This window comes from Dama dama, chromosome 3, assembly GCF_033118175.1.
Source record: "Dama dama isolate Ldn47 chromosome 3, ASM3311817v1, whole genome shotgun sequence".
Lineage (NCBI taxonomy): Eukaryota > Metazoa > Chordata > Mammalia > Artiodactyla > Cervidae > Dama > Dama dama.
In genome coordinates, this window is record NC_083683.1 from 56804153 (window position 1) to 56819874 (window position 15722).

The following is a 15722-nucleotide window of genomic DNA, read 5'->3' on the forward strand; positions in this document are numbered from 1 at the left end:
TTCAAATTTAAAATTCAAGACTGAAAGCGATCTCTCACATAATCTCTAAGATAATGATATAGATATAATCTGGCTGTTACTGTTCTTTGACATCTAGAGATTTGTGACACTGGTCTGTGAGAACACACTGCTTTCAGTCCTTCATTTCCACTCTGGGGAAGAGATGGTGTGTGTGAGAAAACCAAAGGTTGACCAGGAAATCTTTGAAGAAGATGCTGATTTGTCAGGGAGATAAAGTGATTTTGAAAAGAGAAGGCATCCCTTCTTTGAATCTAAAAAGGAAAGAAAGCCTTTTTTAGCTCATATTCTCTTATAAAGAAAACTGTTATGCTTTGTGAAAATTTAAACTACTACATAAAGGCTCAGACTAAGTATCAGTTCATCTCAGTTGCTCAGTCGTGTCTGACTCTTTGTGACCCCATGGACTGCACTGTGCCAGGCTTCCCTGTCCGTCAACAACTCCTGGAGCCTCCTCAAGCTCATATCCATCACATCAGTGGTGCCATCCAACCATCTCATCCTCTGTTTTCCCCTTCTCCTCCCGCCTTCAGTCTTTCCAAGCATCAGGGTCTTTTCCAATGAGTTGCTTCTTTGCATCAGGTGGCCAAAGTATTGTTTCAGCTTCAGCATCAGTCCCTTTCAATGAATATTCAGGACTGATTTCCTTTAGGATGGACAGGTTGGGTATCCTTGCAGTCCAAGGGACTCTCAAAAGTCTTCTCCAATACCACAGTTCAAAAGCATCAATTCTTCAGCACTCAGCTTTCTTTATAGTCCAGTTCTCACATACGTACTGAGTATAGTGGTAGCCTATTATATAAATGGTTGACTGATAGCATCATTTATAAAAACACTAGAATTCACACATTTTAAAATGTAAATTAAATGTGTCATTTCATCAATACATGATCTGACTTTTGAAAACTAGGTTCGTAAATTATTCTGACCTAGGTATGTCATCCCCTGCCCTTGAAGGAGTCCTGTAAAAAGAAATATTGCTATTGTATGAATTCTTCTGGAACTGATTATCCTTTAAGTAAATATTCTTACCTTTATTCCTCACCTTCTCATTCTAACTGTTGGCCTTTTCCTTATTTTACTGTTCATTAGCTCCTTTATGTAATAGAGTAATCCCCTCCAAACATGCACATGTCATAAACAACCTGTGAATATTTCTCATTAATCAGCAAAGGGAAATTAAGGTAGTAGATCAAATTAAATCTGCTAATCAGTTTCTCTTAAGGTAAGGAGATTACCCTATTTATCTGGATTGACCTAATGTAATCACAGAGGTCTTTATATGCCGGGGAAGGAGAAAGGAGTCTCAGAGTGAAGGGGCCTGAAAGGCATTGCATGGACCCACCTTTGTGGGCTTTGAATCTTGAGGAAATGGGGTCCTCAAGCCACAGCATGTGGAAGATGTTGAAAGAAAAAAACAGCAAAGAAATCTATTTCCCCTGGAGATTCTAGAAAGGAATACCCAGCTGACACCTTTGATTCTTGACACCCAATAAAATCTGTGTCAGATTTCTGACCTATAAGCCTGTTAGGCAATAAATTTATGTTGATTTAAGCCAGTGTGATTATAGTAATTTGTTATGGCAGCAGTAAAATCTAATACATCTACCAGGGTTTGAGAAAGAAAACAGAGGATGAAAACTCAAGACAGTCCATCCAAAGAAAGATTTAGTGTGGGTTAAAGTTGCAAGGCTTGCTGACAGGAAGATAAAAGACCATCACTGAATTTCAGCCTTTACTCTCAGGGTTTCACATTAATATGGAAAAGCTACAGGGTACTCTGTCTAATGTAGTGACCTGAAAAATATTTCAAACAATTTACCCTTGTTTAGTTCTGCAGCTAGCCTGTACACTTTACTGTAGTTAGAGTGATCTTTTCACAAAACAAGCTTAATTGTTTGTTGTTTCTCTTCACAGTCCATGCCATGGTTCTCCATTCCCTGCAGAATAAAATCCAAACATGTAGCATGGTTCTCAAGGCCCCTCTATAACAAAAGGTTCTACTGAAGCCTTCTGTCATACTTCTCTTTCCTTTGAACCTTCTTATGTTCAGCCACGGTAACATACTTTTCATGTATGAATCCAGCATGTTATTTTGTACATTTTCCCTTCCTACATGTCATTTCCTTTACCACCAGTGTCCTTCTAGATCATTGCATGTGCTGGCAAACCCCTGGGAATTCTTCAAACCTTAACTCAAACATTAAATTTTCTGGAAAATCAAGGAACTTTATAAAGGGAAATAATTTGGTCTGTCCTTTAATGCTACATTGTGATTTATATACCTTGCAATATCAAAATTATTTCTTGCCATGTCATTCTTTTATGGGAGCTTCTTTAGGGCAGAAACTGGATCTAATAATACATCTGTGGGAATTCAGTAACTCACATATATTAATAGTATGTCCTCAATATGTAAATACTAACTGAACAGTGTCTTATCTGATCTGGCCAGCACACTACAGAGATGTCTTTTTTTTTTTTAATGTGTTTATTTTTATTTGAAGGATAATTGCTTTACAGTATTGTGTTGGTTTCCACAAACAATCAACATGAATCAGCCATATCTTTCAAAATGATGGTTTCTGATTCCCAGGCCAGATTTTACTTATATTCTGCCTCTATAAGTTTAAGTAACATAAAAAATTATTTTACACACCTAGGACACATTTTGCATTTTAAATAAAATTCTGATACTCACTAACTTACTTTGTTTGATACTACTATTTGTAGCCATTAATTTAACACATGCAATTTCATGATTTTATTGTGTCAAAAGTGAAAACAATGAGATACAGTTGTCCCTCCCTCAGTTATCCATAGGAGGTTCAAGGACCCCCACAGATACTCAAATCAGCGGATCTTCATGTCCCTCACGTCCCATGAACATATATATCAATAATTATCTTAAATATACGTGGATTAAATGCACCAAAGACATAGATTGGCTGAATGAATACAAAATCAAGACCCATGTATGTACTGTCTATAAGAGAACCACTTCAGATCAAGGGACACATAAAGACTGAAAGTTAGGGGAGGGCAAAAAAGTATTCCATGCAAATGGAAGCCAAAAGAAAGCTGGAATGGTACTACTCATGTCAGACAAAATAGGCTTTAAAATACAGACTATTCTGAGAGATAAGAAAGGATACTACCTAATGACCAAAGGATGGATCCAAAAAGATCCATCCATCCATATATGTGTACAATATAACAATTGTAAATATGTTGTTTCTTCTTGATGTTCAGTCATTAAGCCATGTCCCACTCTTGGTGATCCCATGGACTGCAGCTTGCCAGGCTCCCCTGTCCCCCACTATATCCCAGAGTTTGCTCAAATCCATGTCCATTCAGTTGATGATACTGTCTAACCATCTCATCCTCTGCCACCTGCTTCTCCTTTTAGCCTTCAATCATTCCTAGCATCAGGATCTTTTCCAAGAGCCAGCTCTTCACATCAGGTGACCAAAGGATTGGAGCTTCAGCTTTAGCAACAGTCCTTCCAATGAATATTTAGGATTGATTGATTTGATCTCCTTGCAGTCCACAGGACTCGCGAGAGTCTTCAGTATCACCACTATTTGAAAGCATCAGTTCTTCAGTGCTCCACCTTCTTTGTAGTCTAACTCTCACATCCATACATGACTACTGAAAAAACCATACCTTTGACTATATGGACCTTTGTTGGTAAAGTGATGTCTGCTTTTTAATACTCTGTCTGGGTTTGTCATAGCTTTCCTTCCAAGGAGCAAAGTGTCTTTTGATTTCTTGGTTCATTCACCATCTATAGTGATCTTTGGAGCCAGGAAAAGAAAGTCTTGTCAGTGCTTCCAATTTTTCTCTTCTATTTAGGGACCAGATGCCATAGTCTTCATTTTTTGAGTGTTGAGTTTCAAACTAGCTTTTTGACTCACCTCTTTCACTTTCATCAAGAGGCTCTTTAGTTCCTCTTCACTTTCTGCCGTTAGAGTGATATCATGTGCATGTCTCAGGTTGTTGCTATTTCTCCCAGCTATCTTGATTCCAGCTTGTGATTCATCCAGCCTACAGTCCATAGGGTGCAAAGAGTCAGGCACAACTGAGTGACTAAGCACAGCACAGCACATGAAAACATTGACTACCATCCAGAAACTTTAGACTGTAACTATGGAAATATTTTGGTTTATTAAATACATTGCTTAGATGCCCACTTTTGGATTTAGGTAAAGCTAACTTGTTTTGGAATGGCTTGAAAGCCAGTAAAAGGTGTGTTTCAGAATGTATCTTCAGAATTTGAATTCTGTCACATTTCATAGATTATTTGCCAGGAATATTTTTGCTTCTTTTGTTTTAAGGGCCAATTCAAAGTAATGTAGTATAGCTACTGATATTTTCCCCAAAAAAGAAATGTCCTGTGAGAAACCTATCATCTTAAATATACCAGATGTATCTCCCATTGTGCAACAACAAGTTGGCATTATGATTTTTAGAGCCAATCTCCAGTGTATGGGCTTCCTTGGTGGCTCATATGGTCAAGCGTCTGCCTGCAATGCAGGAGACCCGGGTTTGATCCCTGAGTCGTGGAGATCCCCTGGAAAAGGAAATGGCAACCCACTCCAGTCCTCTTGCCTGGAAAATTCCATGGATGGAGCGGCCTGGTAAGCTACAATCCATGGGGTTGCAAAGAGTCAGACACCATTGAGCAAGTTCACTTTCTTTCTCTTTCTCCAGTTTATTCATTTAGAACAAAATGAGTCTATAGGACCTAATCATGCAGATTGTGCTAGAGACTTACCCAAGAGCATCCCTTTTTAGGAACCAGAAAGGCATTCTTTTTGTATATATCATGTAAGTTTCTCATCTCCTTAGTATACCAATCAGCCATGTGCTCAATCATGTCTGACTCTTTGCAAACCCATGGACGTAGCCTGCTGGGCTCCTCTGTCCATGGGATTTCCCAGGCAAGAATACTGGAGTGGGTTGCCATTTCCTACTTTAGGGGCTCGTCCCAACCCAGGGATCAAGCCTGCATCTCTCCTGTCTCCTGCCTTGCAGGCAGATTCTTTACCACTTACTGGATGCCAGATAACTTGATATATTCTTTCTTCTTGTGTCTTTCAAGAAATTCTTGTACCAGATTTTTACTTTCTTTAAGATTAAGATATGTAGCAGTTCTCTTTGTTCTTTTAAGTACATACATTTACAGTGTACTGTGACTGCTGATTACATGTATTTGGAGCTTCTCCTTGATAGTTTTAGTGAAACTACAGCTGTCAGTGTCCTGAGGTGTGGAGTGCATGTAACTTTTAAAGGTTTTAGCCCTCTATTCACTTGCTTGAGTATCTCTTCTTAACGATACAAAGTTATAACTTTCATCTGGACATAGTCACTGTATTGCGATCCTTTAAATGGTTTGCATGATTTCCATGTTAATGTGATATTATTTTTCATTTCTTCCAGGTATGTTTTAGTCAGATAGATACTTTTCTATATGAATAACTGTGTTTCTTTGAATGACTAACAGCAACAACTGTTTTATTCTTGCCTCACAGGTACTACAGTGCAACCATTCTGCAGATGTCTGGTGTCGAAGATGATAGACTTGCAATATGGCTGGCTTCTGTTACAGCCTTCACAAATTTCATTTTCACACTCGTGGGTGTCTGGCTTGTTGAGAAAGTGGGCCGCAGGAAACTCACATTTGGTAGTTTAGCAGGTAGGTGTTGAAGAATTCAGTTATAAACTTCTCTAATGATGACAAATTAATCTTTTAAAATACAATACCATTACCACTTCTGATATAATTTTTGTAGCCATATAATAGGGTTTTTCTATTCATAGAATTGAGTTATAATAGAGGTCAAGAAGCAATAGTTAGAACTGGACATGGAACAACAGACTGGTTCCAAATCGGGAAAGGAGTATGTCAAGCCTGTATATGGTCACCCTGCTTATTTAACTTATACACAGAGTACATCATGCAAAATGTCAGGCTGGATGAAGCACAAGCTGGAATCAAGATTACCAGGAGAAATATCAATAACCTCAGATATGCAGACAGTCCGACACTTACAGCAGAAAGCGAAGAACTAAAGAGCCTCTTGGTGAGAGTGAAAGAGCAGAGTGAAAAAGTTGGCTTAAAACTCAACATTCAGAAAACTAAGATCATGGCCTCTGGTACCATCACCTCATGGGAAATAGATGGGAACAATGGAAACAGTGACGGACTTTATTTTTTGGGGCTCCAAAATCACTGCAGATGGTGACTGCAGCCACGATATTAAAAGATGCTTGCTCCTTGGAAGAAAAGTTATGACCAATCTAGGCAGCATATTAAAAAGCAGAGACATTACTTTGCCAACAAAGGTCCATCTAGTCAAAGCTAGATGTGTGGTAGTAGTCACGTGTGGATATGAGAGTTGGACAATAAAAAAAGCTGAGCACCGAAGAATTGAGGCTTTTGAACTGTGGTGTTAGAGAAGACTCTTGAGAGTCCCTTGGACAGCAAGGAGATCCAGTCCATCCTAAAGTCCTGAATGTTCAGTCCTGAATATTTATTGGAAGGACTGATGCTGAGCTGAAACTCCAATACTTTGGCCACCTCTTGCAAAGAACTAACTCATTTGAAAAGACCCGGATGCTGGGAAAGATTGAGGGCGGGAGGAGACGGCGACGACAGAGGATGAGATGGTTGGATGGCATCACTGACTCAATGGATGTGAGTTTGAGTAGGCTGCAGGAGTTGGTGATAGACAGGAAAGCCTGGCATGCTGCAGTCCATGGAGTGACAAAGAGTCAGACACAACTGAGTGACTGAACTGAACTGAATAGAATTTTTCTGAAAAAAAGTTTTAAATAAAAACTTATGATATGTAACTAGAAATTAGAATTGTAGTAACAATTAGAGCCTACTGTGGGTAGCATTTTGCTGTTATTTTAAGTTATACTCAAAGGTACAAAATAAAAAGCAAAGTTCTAACATATATATTTTTTTAAGTTTGGGGTAATATGAAAATAAATTTGGAGCTTTTTTTTTTTCCCAAAGTTCTTTCAACAGTGGAACACTGGAACCATATAATTTCTTCACAAAGTTGGGAGAGACTCTTTTTTGTGTTTGAACAAGGCCTAAATGCTAGGGTAAATTCTGGTTGATTTGGTATGTTTTCTGTGATAACTTAATAAGAAAAACCCTTCTCACTTTAAAGTATCTTTTGTCTTTAAATCTTGTCTGTTTTATTATTTCTCTAATGCAAGGGCTTTTTCACTTGCCAAAATGACACCCTTCTCTGACACTGTCTTCACATGTTTGTATGAAATAATTTTCTAATCTTTTTAAATATACAAGCAGATTTCTACTTATCAATTAGCTATTTTCTAATTATTTCTAAGTTTAGTTAGAGTAAGAATACATTTTTCCATTAAAATATAAAGTTTCCAGGCCAGCATTAATTAAATTCTATTTTAACTAAATATAACTAAAGCATTCATCCAGTAGAACTGCTTCAAGTCACTTGTCCCAAATTTTGATGAGAAAATGCATTTAGGGTTTCTTACTCAGTTATCAAGAATACATACTGCCTCTCACCCTTAACTCCAGAAGAGTAGAATGCATCCACCCTCTGTGTTTGCCTTGAGTGGAAGCTTTGAGCTGAATAATGTAAGTTGAACTACAGTATCAGAACTGAGGGGAAGGCAGGGGCAAGATTGATTAAAAGGCAAAGGTAATTGCAACAGCCAATGTATACAGGAAGGGCACGATGAAGCAGGAGGATAAGTGAGGAAAGGTGAGGGGCAAGGGAAGGTTAAAAGCCATACATTTGCAACCTATTCAAGGAACCAGAATTGTCCAGGCCTGGAGAAAAAGACTACAGAGACCCCAGATAGATTTCTTATTCTTGTAGATGATAGATGTTATGAGGACATAGATTTTTTACTTAATATAAGAAAAATATTCCTAATAATCAGACCTATGCAACAATAAATTGGCTGCCTCATCAGGGTCATAAGCTCTTAACAAAAGGATAGATGGCCATCAGGCAGTGATGTGCTATAGACAGACTCCTGCAGTGGGTTGAAAATTGGATTTGCTGACTCCTGAGGTTCAGGTAAACTCTTAGAAGTGATAATAGCTGCTTTAAAATTTTTTTAGTGGGCACACTTTCTTTTTGACAGGGCCTTAGTATACTGCTGCCTCAAGAGGTCTATTTTTTAAATAGAATTTTGGGTCTTAAATATGGGATTTGGCTTTTGAGATTTTGAGAAAAACGCTGGTTTTGAGATGGGGAAAATAGTTTTTCTAGCTGCCTGTGTCCCTTCATTTGTTGTATTCCAGGATTTGAGTCATTGTAGACACAAAGCCAGGCTGGGTTTGAATTTTGTGACATTGAACAAGGTTCTGTTTTCCCATCTATGAACAGGAATTAATTATAGTCCTTACTTCATAGGTTTATAGTAAAGACTAAACACATTTACACATGTATAGATAGCATGTCAAACAGTACCTGACACACAGTAAAATGCTCAAAGAATTTTGCTATCACAGTATTGTTACTGCCAAAGAGTGATGTTTTGTTGTTTTAACCATAATCCAGGAGCGTTCCTGAACTCCTCTTCTGGATGTCATGTTTCACCCCTCCATGTAAGTCCTCTTCCCTGGGGATTTCCAGAGCCCATCGCTGACTATTATGAGAAAGTGAAGTGAAGTGAAAGTTGCTCAGTCGTGTCCAGCTCTTTGCTACCCCGTGGACTATACAGTCCATGGAGTTCTCCAGGCCAGAATATTGGAGTGGGTAGCTTTTCCCTTCTCCGGGGGATCTTCCCAACCCAGGAATCTAACTGTGGTCTCCTGCATTGCAGGCAGATTCTTTACCAACTGAACTATCAGGGAACTTGGAAAAAAAAAAAGACTTGGGGGGAAAGACTAAGAGTTTCCAGGCACTGCCTTTATGAGCAACCTGGAGGCAGTTTTCTTTTCTGCCGAATGAAGAGATTGTCATTAAATTTGTAGTATTACAAGAAAGATCAGTTCTCTTAGCAAGCTTTGAAAATATTAAAAGTCAGGACACCACAGAATGTGCTACCTTTAAATTATTCATAGGTTATATATTTTGGATTTCTTTGTATAAAGAGTTTCTTTGGGTCTAGCTAAATACAGTTTATTTGTAGTACTTTTTAAAGACTGAGCACCTAAAATATTTTTAAGAATTTATTTATTTAGTTTTTGTTTTTTTTTTTTTTTTCTTTTTATGTAGCACACTACTCGTGCTGTGTGGTTACCTAAATGGGAAGGAAATCCAAAAAAGAGGGGACATGTGTATACATGTGGCTGACTCACTTTGTGGTACAGCAGAAACTAATGTTACAGGATTGTAAAGCAACTATTGTTGTTTAGTCACTAAGTCATGTCCAACTCTTTGTGACCCTGTGGATTGTAGCCCACCGGGTCCCTCTTTGCATGGGATTTCCCAGTCCAGAATACTGGAATCGTTTGCCATTTCCTTCTCCAGGGGATCTTGCCAACCCAGAGACTGAACCCTTGTCTCCCGCATCAACAGGCAGCTTCTTTCCATCTGAACCACCAGGGAAGCCACAAAGCAACTATACTCCAATCAAAATTTATAAGTAAATAAAGAAATAATAACATTTTTAAAGAAATTATTTTTATTTTCTTCACCATTTTTCACCTAATAAAATAAATCATAATATATTTAATATTCTACCAGTGCTAGTATTAAAACACTGTTCTATTTAAAATTTCTTAAATTAGCCTGGAGTTTTTAAATCTTTCATTCAGTTTTATTCCCTATTTTGTGTTTTATTGATTTTTTTTTTATATTGGGTGAAGTTTAGTAAAAAAAAAAAAAAAAATCAAAATAACCCTTTGAATAGGTCCTTGTTCTTTAGAAATTACTATAAACAAACTGTATTCGTCTAGACCAGGACAAAGAAACTCTTTATACAAAGAAATATAAAATATATAGTCCGTGAATAATTTTAAATGTAGGACATTTTGTGGTATTCTGACTTAATATTTTCAAAACTTGCTAAGAGAACTGGTCTTTCTTGTAAATATTACCAAGTTAATGACAGCCTCTTGATCCTTTTAATAGAGGAAGGCTTATATCTATATAATTTTGTTGCTTATAAATCAGAAAGCCAGAAACACTGTGTTATTTTCTGCCAGATATTTTGGTAGTGGAGTATTCCCTAAAACATCACTCACAGGTCGTCTTCAACAGAATTACCAAGGATACTTTAAATTGTGAATTCTTGGGGGCCCAACCCCCACTCTGCTAAATTGGAATCTCTGAAGATGAAGTCTGGAGCATGTGTAGGTGATATTTAAGCACAAAAAGTGTGTTCTGTTTGAGTCGTGGGTAAGGAAGTTTTGTTTTGTTTTTTTATTTACTAATAATACAGGCCCTTGTATCAGATAGTTAAGGTAACTTACTTCATCAGGTATTTTTTAAGGATTCTATTTATCCAGCACACTACCTCCTATGGAGAACATTTTTATTAGGAAAATGATATCAGAATTCCAAAATGCAACAGTATAGTTGGCTAAGGAGGGACTCTTTTCTTATAATATAAAGAATGTGCCCAAACTGCCCATTACACTGGAGATCCTTTCATACAAGGCCTTCCTGCATTGGACTCAATGAACCATTGAGTCCATTGACAACCATTAAACCATTGAAAACTATAACAACTTTAAATGCCATTGAGTCACTGATAAAGCAGCTGTGATTTGTTAAGGGAAAGGAAATAGGTAGTTCAGGTAGTTTTAAGCCTTAAAGAGACATGAACATATGATAGGATGAGGTGACCATTTTAAAATTTACTCCATAAATTAAATCATTTAAGACACCATTCCCTTCCCTTAAGGAGTTTATCATCTCATAAGATAAAGAGTTTTTACTCTGTTGTTGGCTATCACAATCACCTATGAAATCATATTATCTGATCCCCATTTTATGGAGACTGATTCAGAGGTTGAGGTACATTCTAAACAGTTACATTTTCAATAGGAAGCCAGGATTGAGAAACAAGACTATATATATTTTAAAATATTTCCATCCATAGTAGGTCAAAATAGATTTGTGTTTAAGAAATGTAAACCTTCAACTAGGAATTTTGTATATCCAAAATGGTCTTTTCCCCAAATTTTGCAAGTTGGTTGGACTTTTTTGAGATGGATCCAAGAGATATAATATCTATACTGCAGAACTCTCATCTGGGATATTTCTTCCACACTAACCCACGACCCCAACTGAATAGTCATAATATGTTTTGTTATTTTCTTAGAAAATAGTCAGCATTGCAAAAATCTGTAGTACTATGAGATCTGCTCTATGCCAGGCACTAGAATTGAATATATGTTAATATGCGTTAGGTATACTATCTTAGAGTTTACAGTTTATCACAGAGACCAGTTATTTTAAGTCGTGCTATGAAAGAAGAGTGCCATGTTTCCTTCGCATCCTAAAATATCAACATTTCCTGATTGAAGCAAATCTTACCTGTGCCATGATAATATTCTGTGGAGGTAATTTTGGAAGATACTTAGGGCCCAGCTTCTTTGATAGACAGATTAACAGTAAAACTTGTGGCTTATTTTGCTTTGTTTGAGGCGAGAGGGATGACTTTTATTTACATACCCAGTATATCTTTTCTCTTTTTGAGAGATAGACTTGTTTTTTGTTTCCCAATTCAGGAATTGGTAGTCTTTTGAGAAAATAATACCTCAAACTAGTTCTAGTTCTAGTTTGAATTTTAAGCCAACAAGGGGAAAAGGAACTGTGATTGTATATTCATGACTCTTCAGCCTGGTGTGGTAAAATAGGCTTCTGATCTTTTCTTCAAGCCATCTCCCTCCTTCTCAACTTTCTTCTAGATTTTGAAAGTATACTGCTGCTGCTGTATTTAATAATTATAGTACAATAGTTAACATTTTTAGCTTTCTAAAAATCTTTCAGATGTATTGTGATATTTAAAATTCACTGCAATTCTGCAAGATGAATATTATCACTAAGCCCCATTTTACAGCAGACAAAATTGAATGTTGGAAAGGTTATGTGCATTGTCCAAGATCATGGAGTCAAGAAACAGCAGAGTGAGAACTTAACCACAGTATCTAACTTGACATATCAACTCTATATTAAACACATTCAACTATTATGTAATCCAGTTCCACTTTAACAGTGCTTCCCAAAGTTGTTTTTTTATCCATTTGAAAAATACATTTCATCATTCTTAAATAACTTTCTCATTTATCTAATAGAAACTTTACTGCTACATAAATGACTACCCTGAGTTCCATATTTTAAACATATTGCCTCATTCAAGTAAATTATACAAACAAATGCATCCATATTTTCTTCTTTCTTCCCATGACAGTTTTTTTTATCCTCACAATGGCTGGAACAATTGTCAGAAATTTGAAAACTTTCTTGTTCCCTGTCAGCATTTCTATAAAGGACTCAAAAATGAGCTTTTTAAGTGATATATGTCTGTGTGTATATATATATATATCCTTAAGTGATTTTATATATATATATATATGTTATATCTTTTTAAGTCATTTTATATAAAATCACATTCTGTACCCTAAAATCAAAGACAAATATTCCACTTCCAAATGCCAACAGGAAAAAGAATTGAATGTATGTGTTATGTCGTTTCTGGGATTTTTAAGTCTTTACAAAATGTTACTCCTTTTTATGAGAAATTCTCTTTCACCTGTTTTTGAACTATTTAGTTTGTTACTTTTTAGTTTGTTATTTGGATTGTACTTTGCCGACATTACTTTGCCAACAAAAGTCCGTCTAGTCAAAGGTATGGTTTTTCCAGTTGTTATGTATGGATGTGAGAGTTGGACCATAAAGAAAGCTATGTACCGAAGAACTGATGCTTTTTAACTATGGTATTGGAGAAGACTCTTGAGAGTCCCTTGGACTGCAAGGAGATCCAGCCAATCAATCCTAAAGGAAATCATCCCTGAATATTCATTGAAAGGTCTTATGCTGAAGCTCCAATATTTTGGTCACCTGATGCAAAGAACTGACTCACTGGAAAAGACCCTGACTCTGAGAAAGATTGAGGGCAGGAGGAGAAGGGGACAACCGAGGATGAGATGGCTGGATGGCATCACTGAGACGAGGGACATGAGTTTGAGCAAGCTCAGGGAATTGGTGATGGACAGGGAGGCCTGGCTTGTCCATGGGGTCGCAAAGAGTAGGACATGATGGAGTGACTGAACTATTACTACCATTTGGGTCCTAGATGATCGAATAACATTAGAACAATTTTCTTGGTAATGAAAGGAGCACTTGATATAAATCTGTTGCCTTTTGTACTTCCTGACATGTTAGGCACTCAATAATGTCAGTTATATTAATTCTTTTTGAGACTGTCAGCAATTCAAAATGGTGTTTGTTTACAAAGTTATTACCAGTGCTTGTCTCACAAATATATTTGATTTGAATTTCACTCTGTCATTTCTCACAGTGAATGTGCTAGTGAGTTTTTAATGACAATACTTATGCATGACAATACTTATGTATGAGGATCTTTTTTTAATCCAATGAAGATAGATCAAGGTATTTTTTTCAGAGAGATGTCTTGCTAAACCCAATCTGCTTTGAAAGAATGTTGTCAACTCTTTTCTGATGTAAAACTTTTTTTTTTTTAGGTACCACTGTAGCCCTCATTATTCTTGCTTTGGGATTTCTGCTATCAGCCCAGGTTTCTCCACCCATCACTTTTAAGCCAATATCTCCTTTAGGTCAGAACACTACTTGCACAAGATACAGGTGAGATTTTATAATGGTCCCCTTCCTTAACCTAATTCTGGTAACTTTGTTGTTTACTTATAACTTTCCTAAAATATGAGAGATGAGTAAGAGCTTGCTAGGCATCCAGATTTAATGGTGGAAATGCATGCTTCAGGAAAAGTGAGTTATTAGACACAATTTTGATGATACTTCTCTGGAAATTGGAAGCATATATTGATATAGAATCTAAGCAGGAATACTGAGAAGCTATTTATATCATATATGACTCAGTGACATCTACATTCTAAGTGAAATGAACTTTCATCAGTAATTAAGCTTTTCCATGATGTACATATCTGATACACTTATTATCTAGATATTCCATCAGTTTCCATGATGTACGTTTCTGATATAGTTTATTATCATTTTTTATATTCTATCAATTAATCTTCACCATGTTCCACAAGTATCTCCTCATTCATTTAAGCAGAAAATAATTTTTCCTTTCACTAGTAGGGTTCTTGAAGAGCAACAGAAAGTGGGAAAAGGTGCTGGATGAGTGTTTTAATTGTCAGCTTCAGGTTTAATAACTTGTTAAGTTTAGCCGTATACACCCAATGTGATAGATTAATAGATAGAGAAATGGATGAATGGATACATCAGCTAACAGATGGACTGAAGAATGCACAATTGAATTAATTAAAAATTGAATGACGGAACAGGTCAATTAATAAATTTATCAGTAGAGTTCCACATTCCTTCGTGGTTGTGATTCCCTTTTAGGGCTTCTCAGGTGGCTCCGTGGTAAAGAACATGCCTGCCAATGCAGGAGATGTGGGTTCAATCCCTGGCTCGGGAAGATCCCCTGAAGAAGGAAATGGCAACCATATCCAGTATTCTTGTCTGAGAAATCCCATGGATAGGGGAGCCTGGCAGGCTATCGGCCACAGGATCACAAAAGAGTCAGACATGACTTAGTGACTAAACAACAACGAACAACAAAGTGTTTCAAATTTTTTTTACTTCATTTTAGTGGCTGGAAAGGCTAGCAACCCCTTTAAAATATATTTATCAAATAGCTTTAAAAACAGAAAATTATATTCCTTCAGCCTCAACTAAACAGATATAAGTCTTAATTCAAAGGGTAAATCATTTATTAAGTCAGGTACTCCTATGTGAAATTAAAACATTACATTGATACACTTAATTCCACTTGGGATCACTTGGAGCTTCTCATTTAACAGAATTTATGGTGCCTACTTATTACAACAGTGAGGAAGATATATGTAATTATGTCTTTCTGGTTGCAAATTGTGATATTCACTTGCCTTTGGAAATGAATGTTGTATATGTTTATCACTTTACTATTTTTTAACAGTCTTTATGTTCTAAGGAAGATTTAAAGGTGTCTTAAAAGAAGTTAACCTTAACATAGACTCTTTCTATATATAGAGATTTTTATTTTCTTTGGATATCTGACCTCAACTGCTAGAAAGATGGTAGACCATTGCTAGAATTCTGCATGCTCTACTTTTGTTTCTCTTGAAAGATATTTTAAGTAGTGTTTTTAGCTCAGTTACCTCTAACAAATTATTTAAAAACTACTATTGTTTGAGAAACGTAGAATACTTTTTAGATTTGGTGTCTGATTTAGATGCAGCAATTTAGATTGAGAATAAGATTGATACACTGTCAGATCACCTAAAGGCAGAAATTCAGCCAAAGAATATGAATAAAAAAATTTCATAAAGTTCTGATACAGAAAAGAAGTAACTAAGTTTTTAATGATTTACATATTACATAGCTTTCCTGATATCAACTTTTAAAATTTCAATAAAAATATTTATTGCTGTAGTATATTTCATTGCATGGCAATTTGTGGTCATCAATCTATTAATCCTCCTGATCCACCTAAATTATTATTATCTACCTATCAATATAGGTAGGTGA

At 36.4% G+C, this 15722-nt stretch overlaps 1 protein-coding gene across 1 annotated transcript in view; it reads left to right on the plus strand.

Annotated features, from left to right (window-relative positions):
* Positions 1–15722, plus strand: part of SLC2A13 (solute carrier family 2 member 13) — a 495370-nt gene that overhangs the window by 325138 nt on the left and 154510 nt on the right. The window contains exons 5-6 of the mRNA XM_061129885.1: positions 5553–5716; positions 13691–13811. Of these exons, the coding sequence (XP_060985868.1) occupies positions 5553–5716; positions 13691–13811 (285 nt within the window). The remainder of the gene's footprint in view (positions 1–5552; positions 5717–13690; positions 13812–15722) is intronic.